Below are 12,787 nucleotides of genomic sequence, written 5' to 3' on the forward strand. Positions count from 1 at the left end.
CTTTTGGGCTTCCGTATCTTGGCTGTTGTCAAAGCTGCCATGAATATTGGGGTATATCTCTTTTTGAAGGATATTTATTTTTTTTGTGGTATGCGGGCCTCTCACCGCTGCGGCCTCTCCCGCTGCGGAGCACAGGCTCCGGACGCGCAGGCTCAGCGGCCATGGGTCACGGGCCCAGCTGCTCCACGGCATGTGGGATCTGCCCGGACTGGGGCACGAACCCGTGTCCCCTGCATCGGCAGGCGGACTCTCAACCACTGTGCCACCAGGGAAGCCCTGTTTATACTTTTTTGAATTGTGATGATATTGCTTTAAAAATTCTAGTTTTATAGCATTAAAAAAATCATCCAAAATCATAGACACCTCCCTGAATGGTGAGATACAACTAGTCTGCCCTCATCCACTTATGTAAAGTTCTATAGCACATAGGAATAGGAGAAGACAGGACTCAAGTTTGGTTTTTGGTTTTGTTTCTTTTCACTTATGATGTGTGAAGACTGCTGCCACTTGGTGGTAGAGGTATTCCATCATTACGCCATTAATAGATCTCACTAGAATAAGGTTTCATTACTCTGGATATTGGATAAGGCCCTGCCAGAAGGCCTTCAATACCCTAAGGATAAGATGTGCTAAGTCCCCAAATTAGGTACAGCCGTCTTTGGGCAAAAATTTGAGGGTTTGTACTGGGTTTGAGGAGCCTTGATCAAGATATTTCCCGAGGGTGACAAACCCATAATTGCACTTATCAGCTTTCGGCTGCCTTGATAAATGCAACCTTCTGTGATTTATCACCCAGACTATTTTTACTCAGGGGCTCTCCCCATTGTAATAGACTAGAGATTTTCAGGAATGGCACCGCAGGCTTTTTTTTTTTTTTTTTTTGGTGAAATTACTTTTGTTCTTTCCACAAACATCAAATCTTTGACTTTGTGTTATTCCCCCAAGATATTCTAGACACACTTGTATTTAAAAGGATTAATATATACACACACACACACACACACACACACACACACACACACATATATATAATGACTTGAATTCAGTAGCGGAGAAAAAAGAAAGCTTGTGAATAACCACTCAGTGGGATAAATTAGATCCAATCCACATGAAGCACTCTGTAAAAGAGGCGTAAGGAGGCAGGTAAGGGATAAACAGGGAAGGCTTCTCTGAGGTTACCATTTTCACTGGGTGTGGAGAGCAGAAGTCCACACACTGGCCTCCTGCCACCATCTTTCCCTCAGCACTGTTCCCCTGCCTACTAACTCCTGTGACCAGTAGGACACGTCACACACAAAACTGCAGTGTTGCTGTAAATGCACGAACAGAAATCAACTGATATTTACCTGGTGGTGCCTCTAATAAATATTTAAATGGAGGGTAACATGAAAGACATGATATATTGATATTCTTCTTTTCACATTCCTGTAGGACATGGACCCACTTTACACACCCAAGAGTTTCATTGTTCGCTTCACTAAGTGTTGCATTATACGTTTCACTTTCCTTGTCATAAAAGTAGTCCACAGAGATACCTGCATATTTGTCTCCTGAAAGAAAATAAAATAGTGAAGCTTATCTTTTATATTTCAGAATGAATAAACCTCTATTAAATACAAACTCCTTCATGTATAGTTTTAAAAATATCCAATCTCCAACAAAATAACCCCAGGAACATAAAAAAGAGAAGGGACATATCAGTGCCTCCATGTTATTCTTTCGTGATTCCCTTTTCATCACTGTCCCATCAAAGACCTCAGCTTGTGAGTTTGTATTTGGATGATAATTGGATTAATGTCTGTCTTCCTAACTGGACTGTAAATTCCATGAGAGAAAAATCCCATCAATTTTGACCATTGCCATAAATCCAGATCCTTGTGTAAAACCTGTCATCAGAAAGGGCTCAAAAACGGTTGAATTACACAGAAATGAACAACGCATCTGACAAATTTCTTCTTCTTGCTCTATCATTTCCTTTGCTTTCTAAAGTGTAGTATTTGATTATCTCTTTCTCTCGATACAGGGAACATTAATTACTTAGGGAGCAGAGGCCTCGTTATTCCTCTACTCGTGTAAAATTATTGATACAACTCCTCCTAAGCACTTTCCCTGAGTGTCATCTCACACTCTTCCCTTTATTTAAACAGACTCCATTGACTCGTAAAAATATCTTTTTAACACACATTCACTTATTCACTCATCTTTAGTACAAAAAAATTATGAAGCCTTTATTTTGCTTAAGACACTGTCCCAAGCACTAGGAATACAAATGATCCGCTTTTGGAACTATAGAATCTAACGTGCAGACAGGCACAAGCATGAATTACAGAAAACACCAAAATAAGATGATGCACAAAATAATACAGGGGTAAAGACGCAGAGAAGTCTGTTCAGATTGCAGGACGAGGAGGGGCCCTCCAGAGACGTGAGTCAGTTTGCATTTAAAATATGAGCAGGACATAGAAAAATTGATGGGGGGGGGTGGCGGATGAGGATGCATTCCAAGTGTAGAGGAAGAACAGGGGTGAACACAGGGGCAGGAAGAAACATGTTTTAAGAAACTGAGCACTTCCACATTTACTTAAGTGAAAAGTGTAAGGAGGCAACAGTGCAAGAGGAACCTGGTCATCAAGATCATATTCATTAATCAAACATACAAAGGCTGATGTCTGCACTAAATATACAGAGAGCCGCTGAAGGTCGGGACTCCAGCGGTGAGATTTAGAAACATGTGGAGGGATGAGCCCTGGCCACAAAGAAGGCCTCTGCTTCCACTGAGAACAGAGGAAGAAAATGGGTAAAGGATGGATACAAACTGTTCTCAAGCATCTGCTTTGAGCCTAACCCTGGCGAGACAGAGAGACTTTTTCTTCTTGATGAGCCTTGAAGGTATTATTCACATTTCATATTTATCATTACACAGAATCCTCTCCCAACCGCTAAACAAACTTGCTGTCATCCCACTTTACAAATACGCAAACTGAAGTTAAGTGGCTCCACCAAGGTTGTTTAGCTAGTAATTATCAATCCTAATGCTCAAAACTAGGTCTGAATATGACATCAAAGCTTCTTGCCCTGAAGGACCCTGGCTCTTAATAGTTGGAGCTAATCAATGGTGAGAAATTAGAGCCAGTGAGTTTAGCCTGCTGGGGGGTCTTGAAAGCTTGTAATAAAGAAGGAAATCATTAAAGTGATATATGTTGCCTCTAGGTAGACAAACTTACCACATGATGGATTATGTGTAGAAGTAGGACCTGTAATAGAAAAAAAAGAAAATGCAAATTATTAAAATTGCATTTTAGAATATCTCTGCTCTAGTCATTCTGAGGAAGGGTGGTTTACAATGTTCCGTCTTCATAAACTATAGAATCTACTGAGTTAGGTTTAACAGATGATGCAGGGTTTGCAGTGCCTGTTCCCATGTTTGCATCTCAAAACTTCAAAGGTTGTAAACCAACAAGCTAGTCCTATAAAACGTTTTCATGAATTCACCCAATAAACACAACAGTGATAATACAATATTAAGACTTTTGGGCACACATCTGATTATGGAATGGTGACGTGGTTGACTATTTAAGCAGCCAGAAGTATTATAAAAGTCTTCCTCCCTTTGATTAATCTCAAAATAGGTTTATATAATTATAATCCCTAGAAAGTTCAGTTTACTCCTTTGTTTATTAAAAAAAAAAAATCAGAAAATAGGCAAAGGGCTGCTTCATTGTCTGGTTTAACTTTTGTAAACTCTTTGCCCATAAACTAAATCCAGGGTAACACATCGTTCCGTCCACCAACTGAGAACTATCTTGTGTGAGCATATGTATTTAACTGAAGAATTGGATGGAAATGGGGTTTGTGGAAGCTAAGAGATCTCTGCTAATCTGGTCTTTGAGATGGAGAACTTGCAGGGAGAATAGTGTTCTGGCAGGCTCTGAATGGCTGACCCATTGCAGGCTCTACCACCCCCTGGACGTTCGTTCCCTGCATGGAGCCCCCCACCTCCGTCTCCACATTCCACGTGTGTTTCTGGAGCTCTGCAATCACTCCTCTGCCACTGACCTCTTGGAACAGAGAGCACCACTGAGAGAATTGTTCTTTTTCATACCAACACCGAAACCCACTCTTAGAAGTCCTAGTATAGCTGGTCATTTCTATGAGTTTTCATAGAGTACACAATTCTTGGAGGATGCTACGACCATGATGTAAGAGGTTATCACAGTCACCGGCCCTGATCTCATCGGCTGTTGCACTGCGGAAACTGATCCGTGTTTTGGACTAACTGCCCTTCCACAGCCCTCAGGATTAGAACACTCAATTGAACTTCTCGAAGGAAGAACCCAGGGTGGAGTCAACGGGAGACCCTTCAATGAGCATGTCCAAAGCACATGGTGGTGGTGTGACTGCATGACTGGGGGTCAGGTTGTCACCTGTTGTTGTGAGATCAGTTGTAGAGATAATGCCTTTTGCAGGGGTCAGAGAGGATGGTGTAGTGGACGCATTGAGCACATCTGCAAGGAAATGAACAGAGGGTCACAGTTAATGAGTTTGTCATATCGAGGGTCGAGGGGAAAACTCTTTAGCAAAGATGATTTCTTAACTGAATCTTTGCTAGAGGCTTTCTCCTCGTTTGAATTGACACTTGCTTGTTTTTAAAATAAGAAAGTGAGTCAAAGATTTGTCTACACGTGGCCCTTTAAGATGACTAAGAGTGCAAACAATTGGAACTAGACATTGTATACGTTGAAAAGAAACTATTCATTCCTTAGTATAATTCTGACATGTGCAGTCTTCCTCAAACTACCTCTCATCCTGTTACAACTATCCTTATTTTAATTACTAACAAGGATACCCATTACCCTTTTGTGCTATTCAGTTCATACCAGACTTTTTACATATTCCGTCTTCCTATCAATCCTATGAAATGAGTATTATTATACCCATTTTTACAGAAAGAAAAATTGACACACAGAAAGTCTAAGTAACTTGTCCTAAAGTCAGCTAGAAAGTTGAAGAGGCTGTATTTGATCTCAGGGCTATAGGACATTAAAGTTTGTTATCTTTCTTCTTCACCATGAACTTTTATAATATATAAATAATAAAATAAAATATGCCCATAGAAAGCTTACTGGTAAGGTTATTTTTTTTTTTCCTAATTTAGTATCACTGTGTGAAAATTTGTAAAACAGCAAACCCACAGTCATATTTGGTGTGAAATAAAAGAGCCACATGACAGTTTTCCAGTTTCCATTTCATCATCCAGAACCTAAAACACCTAGAGCATCATGGTCAAACCTGAGGCATTGTCTTGGGTGGTCGAGTTGGAGATGTGTGCAGGTGAGGCAGCAAGACTGCTGTGTGCAGGGCTGAGAGTGGTTACTGGTGGGAAAGCTGTGTCTGCAGGCAAGGTGCTCGGTGCAGTCCTCTCTCCTGGAGCCCCTGCAATCACAAAGGCCATCAGCCTTCCTGCCCCACAAGGGCAGGGGCCACACAGCCCACAGAGGCATGTTTATTAATAGAGGCTAAGGCCAGGGCTTCCCTAGTGGTCCAGGGGTTAAGAACCTGCCTGCCAAGGCAGGGAGCACAGGTTTGAACCCTGGTCCAGGAAGATCCCACATGCCACGGAGCAACGAAGCCCATGCACCACAACTACTGAGCCTGTACTCTAGAGCCCACGAGCCACAACTACTGAGCCCACATGCCACAACTACTGAAGCCCATGCACCACAACTACTGAGCCCATGCTCCACAACTACTGAGCCTATGCTCTAGAGCCTGCTAGCCACAACTACTGAGGCCACATGCCACAACCACTGAGCCCACGTGCCACAACTACTGAGCCCACGTGCCACAACTACTGAAGCCCATGCACCTAGAGCCCGAGCTCCGCAACAGGAGAAGCCACTGCAATGAGAAGCCCATGCACCGCAACGAAGTGTAGCCCCCCACTCGCTGGCAACTAGAGAAAGTCCGCGCTCAGCAACGAAGACCCAAGGCAGCCAAAAATAAATTTAAAAAAAAAAAATCACTTTAGAAGCTAAGGCCAGGCAGTAAACACTCAAGCACTCCTGCTACCTCACAACCTACGCGTCTACAAATTGGGATGAAAAATAACACGGCTTATGGGAGAGATGAGTTTAAAGGCAGACACCTCAGAACCTATGCAGCTTTTGGCATCACAGCACACATTTTAAAAGTATCTGGGACCTCGGGAGAAAGCCTGGACTGCCCAGGAAGGCCAAGCCTCCTGGCGGGGGGCTGCCTTAGGCAATACTGAAAATGCACAGAGTGAGTGCCGCTGGCTGGCGCAGGGACCACAGAGATGGACGTGAGCTCTGAGGGCAAAAGGCTGCTGCGGTGAGGTTACCACAAGAGGAACTGCCGTCCGCCCCTGCCAAGCGCCGTGGGTGAGGTGCACCTCTCTGGGGAGGGATCCCTGGGTGCAGGTGCTTCCTTCCGATTTTCTGAAAATAGAGCTGAAGGGGATCCCGCCTGTGCAGTTGCTGAACTGGGGGTTGTTTTCCTTCCAGCTGAAGGTCACAATACTACCTTCACTATGGAGGCTCCCCTTGCCAGGAAAAAGCAAACTGATTTAGAGCCCAGGAACTTCCCATTATATTGACAGCATCCCCTTCGTTTCCAATTACAGATGAGCTAGTGGGTATAGAATCAAGGGTTGTCGCTGATAAAAGCCCACACTGTATTCGGTAAGGACTTTTCATTGTCAAGGTTCAAAGCACCCACCGCATGTCACATCTTTCCTCCCACGCACAGACATCACACCCAGAATCACAGCACAAGGGATGCCAACTAGATGCCTAGCACTATGCTAGTGGTCCTGGCAGAAGCAAAAGAAATAGGGCTAGCTCCTAGTTGAGCTTTGTGTGGTTATTTCACTGTCACGATCCCTGGGGTCACCGGTTCAATGGTATGAGGTGGGTCCTGCATCTGCAGTCAGATGCTCAGTGTTTCAGCCGAGTGACACACGCATGCGCATCCCCCAGATGGCTCTGACGCGAGCCCTCAGGCACCCTCCAATCACCCACATCCATGCCACTAGGACTGAACATGCATCTACTAAATTTTCAGTTTGGGTTCTCAGCTCAGTCTTCAAATACCACCGAACCCCAAATTTAACTAAACCGTGGAACAGGACGAATAGCTTAAACATCAGTTCTTCAGGTTGGGATCCTCAGTGGAAGCCTCCCACAGAACCAGGAGAAGATGCATTTTTTTAATCCTTTAAAAAGAAAATGGTAGGCACACAACTGGCCCTCTCCAAATTTCAAAATCAGCTAGGCTTGACTTTAGCCTTCCTCCACATTTTTTTCTACTCCTTGCTTCACTAGCTCATTCTCTCTGCCCCTCCCCAAGGTCCCTGGTCCTCATGCCATTCTGAGGTCTCCCACCCTCACCCTCTGCACATCCCTGACCTTCCCTCTTCATAGGAAAACTACTTTCCCTGATTTAGTGATCTCAGCGATGGCTTAGGAATGGCAATTACAATTTGAATGAGGTTAATTAATCCTAATAGATGTTTAATTAGTGGAATTAGCCACTGGGAGAGAAAGAAGCCCTTGATGGGGCAAAGCAGACTAAATTGTGTGATGACCAGCCTCCCAGGTCAACCCTCCTTAGCTTTTTCCCAGATCCTTCCCATCCACAACTTCTGTGGATTTGCTAAAAGCTCCAGATCTTTTTACTGCTGTTCCCATGGCAGCCAGAGTGAGTGAAGTGGGGCAGGGAGACGAGGGCAGCTCTTTCCCCAGCTGTTTAAGCTTCCTGGATTGCCTGTCATGATTTTTATGCCGAAGGAGCAGTTTAAATACTTCAAAATAATAATTATTCTATCTGATACACTTGGCTTCCTCGTTGGAGCCATACTTAAAGCAAGGCCACTTCACTGCCAGGCTCCCCATTCATATCTTTAATTTTCAGGCACTCAGGTCACTAAGTGTCACCATCTACTCTTCACTGTTTTGTTTAGGTAGGAGGTCTTTAAGGAAAGAATCTGTGCATATATTCTTTATTACTAGCAAGAAGTTTTCACTGCAGAATTATACTTGCCTAAAATATAAACAAACATATAAAGCCCTGACTAACCCACTGAACAGGTCTTTCCTGTATTCTCATAATTCTCATTCTTTATCAATTCATCACTATTACAAGGACCTTTGTTAGGTGCCCTCTTGGAAGAGGGGTGACTATGAAAGTTTGAAATTCCAAATCCATCCACCAGCAAATGCTACAGGTGGAACAGTGGTTGGAGTCCCTCACTCCGTACTTAGACGGTGTCCATGTGCTCTTTGTATTTGCACAAGTCTGAAGGACCCACAAACTGGACTTGACATTCCTTGCAGAGCTGGGGTGAGTGCAGAGAGGCACCCATGGGTCTGCGGGAGATGGCAGGTGAGGCGTCTGGGCTGGTTAACCTCTAAGGTAGGAAAGCAAGATCATTGTATCAATATCTCCCCATGGCAGGCGAAAGTTTTAAATACCAGGAAGTTATAAGGAGCAAACTGTTATTATAGTTTACCAAACTGTGAAATGGCCCAGTCTGTTCAAGTGCAAGTCTGCTCGTCTTTAAGTTCACCTGCCAGAAGGGTAGCACCCGCGTGCTCGTTTACACATCTCGGAGCCTGTCTGGGTTGATGCAGCCATAGGTGGCTCATGTTTCCAGGTGGCTTTTGTGACTTTCAGGTCACTATGAGCTTTTGGAATTCTCCATCAACTCCACAACTGAAAATGAGGACATTTCTTTGTAGGCAGAATAAGCAAAGAATCCCCCAATATACAAGAATCTCTTACACGAGGAAAAGATCAGAAAAATGTGCGAGAGATGTAAGAGACAATGGTCAAATAGTATATGCAAGGATGCTCATTATTATGAAAAAAAGATTAATGTAAATCAAAGCATAAATCAAAATGAAAAATGTTTATCATACTGACAGAGTTTTAAAAGATTGATAATAGCTAGTATCAGAAGTGATATGAGGAAACACACACACTCACAGAATTATATGCTGAGAGTCTGGAAGATAGACAACTTTTTAAGGAACAGCGTTTGGGGAGAGTGTATTTTCATTGTGTGTGTGTGTGTGTGTGTGTAATGCTTCTATAATGCTGTTTTGCAACATGCATACATTAATTGTATAAAGATAATATTACAAAATTAAATTTAGTGTTATGCATGTGAATGTTTATTGTAATAATTATTTTTTAATTTTTGAAATGGTGTATAATATACTGTTACAAAAATGGATTGAGGCATAATTTTCCCCTTCATATATTAGTAAGCAAGAAAAATTTGATTACATTCCATTCCACAGTACAAATCAATCATAAACATAAAATAAATAACACCTATAGGTTTTATCCCAGTAGAGAATTGAAATATCACCGATTATTTTCCAGAAAAGAAAATGTGCTGTATTGTTTGAAAGCATAAGAAATTTTCCAAGCTAATTTTATCACTAGTATTATTGAGCCAGAGCAAGTTAGTATTTTTAAATAATTCATCCATATGTCCAATCTATTTCATTTTAAACCTTTTTTTCTCGCACTTTTCTTCATATGTAACTCTCTGGCTTTAACGTTTTCAGGGGGAAAAAAATGGGGGAAATAAAAAGGTAGGAACGTTGTATGTGTGTATTTGTGCATGTGAGGTGAAATGTGGAAGCTTTGAAATAGAAAACTCTGTGTGATGTTATTCAGTCAATAAAAAAGCTTAGCATGAAAAGTTCTATGTAGCCATCAGTTTCCTCATCCTCACATTCCTTTTGTTAAAAGGAATTCCAACACTTGCAATGTTTAGATAGGTCCCAGCCACCTCCGCTGCCCTATGGTAGCAGGGAAAATGGGATAAAGATTAAATATACATTACTGTAATTGATATAAAGGGCTCTGAACATTTATTCAACCACTTACCACAGCCAATAAACTTCATCCAGATGGTACTCAAAACACTGCGTGTACCCATCACCCAGGAATGTGATGGTGTTAACTGTGCTTGTGTTTCAAGCTAAGATTGATGACCTTATTGAACAAATATCTTAGTCTTTTTAAACAGAACATGTCTATTAACCAGTTTGCCTCAGAAAGTGGCACACAGCACATTATTTAGGAAAAGGTAGGAACAAATCTCAGGATGGTCAGTTTATGTACCAGATACATTTGTGGACCTAACATTAAACAGAGAACGAGTGGATCAATGGTGTCCCTGGATTTTAGGAGCATCAGAGGTTTTCCCCAGCAGAAATACCTCCCATGTCACTCTGATATTTTGCTACGAATAGGACCACATCATCTTAAATTCTACCACTGGGACTCACAACCCTAATTAAATACTTTAAAAAAAAAAAACAGTGCAAATATCCCTTGAAGAAATCCAAATAGCAAAGCTGAATTATTAATCCTCAGTGTGGGTTTTTAAAAAAATAATAAATTGTCTGTCTCCAATAATTTTCTGATATTGAGGATCTGGGATTGAACCAAGAAAAATTCTACTTTGAGCCGGGGAGTGTGAGACCAACAAAGACCTGAAAGAGGACATTCTGACCTCCCCAGGGCTACAGAAAACTTAGGTGAGCAGGAACCAGGAAAATGATGCAGCATGTGGGGATCAGAGGACACTGAGAACTGCCGCTGTCCCCCGTTAACACACCCTGATTTTACTTAGGGGGACTTCCCTCCCTCCCCGTCTCCCTAACAACAGGCTTCATTACTTTCGCCGGCCAATATTTCATGAACACCTAGATGTTCTACGTTTTACACACTTTAGTAAAATCTCACACATAGAAACTGAACATAATTTAAACTGTTCTGATAACTTTAAAATTTAAAAAGTAAAAACAAAGAGAGACAAGTTTTTCCCTAATCCCATCTCAGTTAAGATCGCTGCCAACCTGTCACAGCAAGAGAACTATCATTATCCCAAGAGTTCAGGGATGCTTCCGTGGTGGTACTTTCTGGGCTAGGAGTAGGCGTGGTCTCTGAGGAGTCATTTTCTCGTTCAGAGATGCTTGCAAGTGAGAATGCAGTGGTGTGAGCAGGTAAGGGATCACCTGCAGGCAGAGTAGAGGGCTCTTCTGTTGTGTTCATTCCTGTCACATTCATGGGAGATGGAGGGGGGAGAAAATAAACATGTGAGTCACACCCTGAATCATATAATCTGAGCCAGCTAACTCCCCAGCCCATTACCATACGTACATAAATATACCTACCTATACGTGTGTATATACACACACACACCATACAGATGGGTTATGGTGTATGTGTGTAGATGGGGTGTGTGTATATTTGACAATGCGTACACATGTATGCACATGCATATGTACAAATATAGATGCAACCAGAGGGATAGATGGAATATATAGACTTAGACAGAAAGCAAGCTGCAGAACAGGGGCTAAAGGTGAAAATGGGGAAATGAGGTGAAAGCAGCTATTCCCTGCACTCTTCTCACTTCACTGGTGGATTCTCAACTGTCCAAAGCAATTGGGTTCAGAAGGATGAAACACCAGGCGTAAAGATGATTAAAAGAAATTCTGGAAGATTGATCAACAAAGAAAAGAATAAAGAAAGATAAAGTTGGAAGGGGATTATTAGGAGGGCTAGCATTCCAGGAGAATAAAATGAAAGACAAGAGTTCTAGACGCACACACTGTTTTTTTTTCTTAATCAATCAAATTCAAACAAAGCAAAGACCAAGCAAAAGACTGGAAAACAAAATTCACAAACAAGTATACAGATGACCCAAGTCTACACAAATGGTTTTTTCATGATAACCAAAGAAACACAATTTGAGATACTGATATAACTTTTTCCCCAGTTTCAGTTCACTTCAGGAAAAAGAAAACTGGCAAGAGAAAAGAAAACTGTAGCAAGGGAGTGGTAAAGCAGGTCTGTGCACAGCTGAGATGAGCACACAAATGGAAAAACCTGCCTGCAGAGCAAATGAGCACCGTGCACTAAAGGCCTTTACATTTGTGTGCTCTCTTATTCAGAAAGTGGATTTCTTTATCTCAAAGAATGCGAAAGTACACCAGTTTAAAAAAAGAAACATGTTGTTCTCTCTGAATATTAGGATTATAGAGGTGCATTTTTTTCTGAATTTTCTGTTTAACATGTGTTTACTTCTATGAATAGCAAATTTTGTTTTGCAATATCTAATTAATAAAAAAAATGAGTTATATCACACAAGCATTTTAATTAACTCAGTTCAATAAGATTGGACAAGCGAGAATAGCACAAATATGGGAAAAGGGAGAGAATGGGGGGCAAATCAGAAAAGGAGAAGTGCTAAGAAAGGCAGAACTAAGAATGGAAATGGAAGATCACTGAGTAGAGAATTAAGAAATGGAAACAGGGCTTCCCTGGTGGCGCAGTGGTTGAGAGTCCGCCTGCCGATGCAGGGGACACGGGTTTGTGCCCCGGTCCGGGAGGATCCCACATGCCGTGGAGCGGATGGGCCCGTGAGCCATGGCAGTTGAGCCTGCGTGTCTGCTCCGCAACGGGAGAGGCCACAGCAGTGCAGCTTTATTCATTAATGTTGAAGGTGATGTGAAATCCATTTTTACTAAGTACCCGTAAAAGCCATCTGAGTGGGGCTTCCCTGGTGGCGCAGTGGTTGAGAGTCCGCCTGCCGATGCAGAGGACACGGGTGTGTGCCCCGGTCCGGGAAGATCCCACATGCCGCGGAACGGCTGGGCCCGTGAGCCATGGCCGCTAAGCCTGCGTATCCGGAGCCTGTGCTCCGCAATGGGAAAGGCCAGAACAGTCAGAGTCCTGCGTA

At 42.5% G+C, this 12,787-nt stretch overlaps 1 protein-coding gene across 1 annotated transcript in view; it reads right to left on the reverse strand.

Annotated features, from left to right (window-relative positions):
- Window positions 1–12,787, reverse strand: part of PTPRC (protein tyrosine phosphatase receptor type C) — a 123,789-nt gene that overhangs the window by 53,845 nt on the left and 57,157 nt on the right. The window contains exons 3-6 of the mRNA XM_007447146.1: window positions 5,290–5,433; window positions 4,425–4,505; window positions 3,225–3,254; window positions 1,296–1,550 (exon numbers count right to left, since the gene is read on the reverse strand). Coding sequence (XP_007447208.1) covers window positions 1,296–1,550; window positions 3,225–3,254; window positions 4,425–4,505; window positions 5,290–5,433 — 510 coding nt within the window. The remainder of the gene's footprint in view (window positions 1–1,295; window positions 1,551–3,224; window positions 3,255–4,424; window positions 4,506–5,289; window positions 5,434–12,787) is intronic.

The sequence above is a fragment of the Lipotes vexillifer genome, unplaced genomic scaffold (genome assembly GCF_000442215.2).
Source record: "Lipotes vexillifer unplaced genomic scaffold, Lipotes_vexillifer_v1.1 scaffold1539, whole genome shotgun sequence".
Taxonomy (NCBI): Eukaryota; Metazoa; Chordata; class Mammalia; order Artiodactyla; family Lipotidae; genus Lipotes; species Lipotes vexillifer.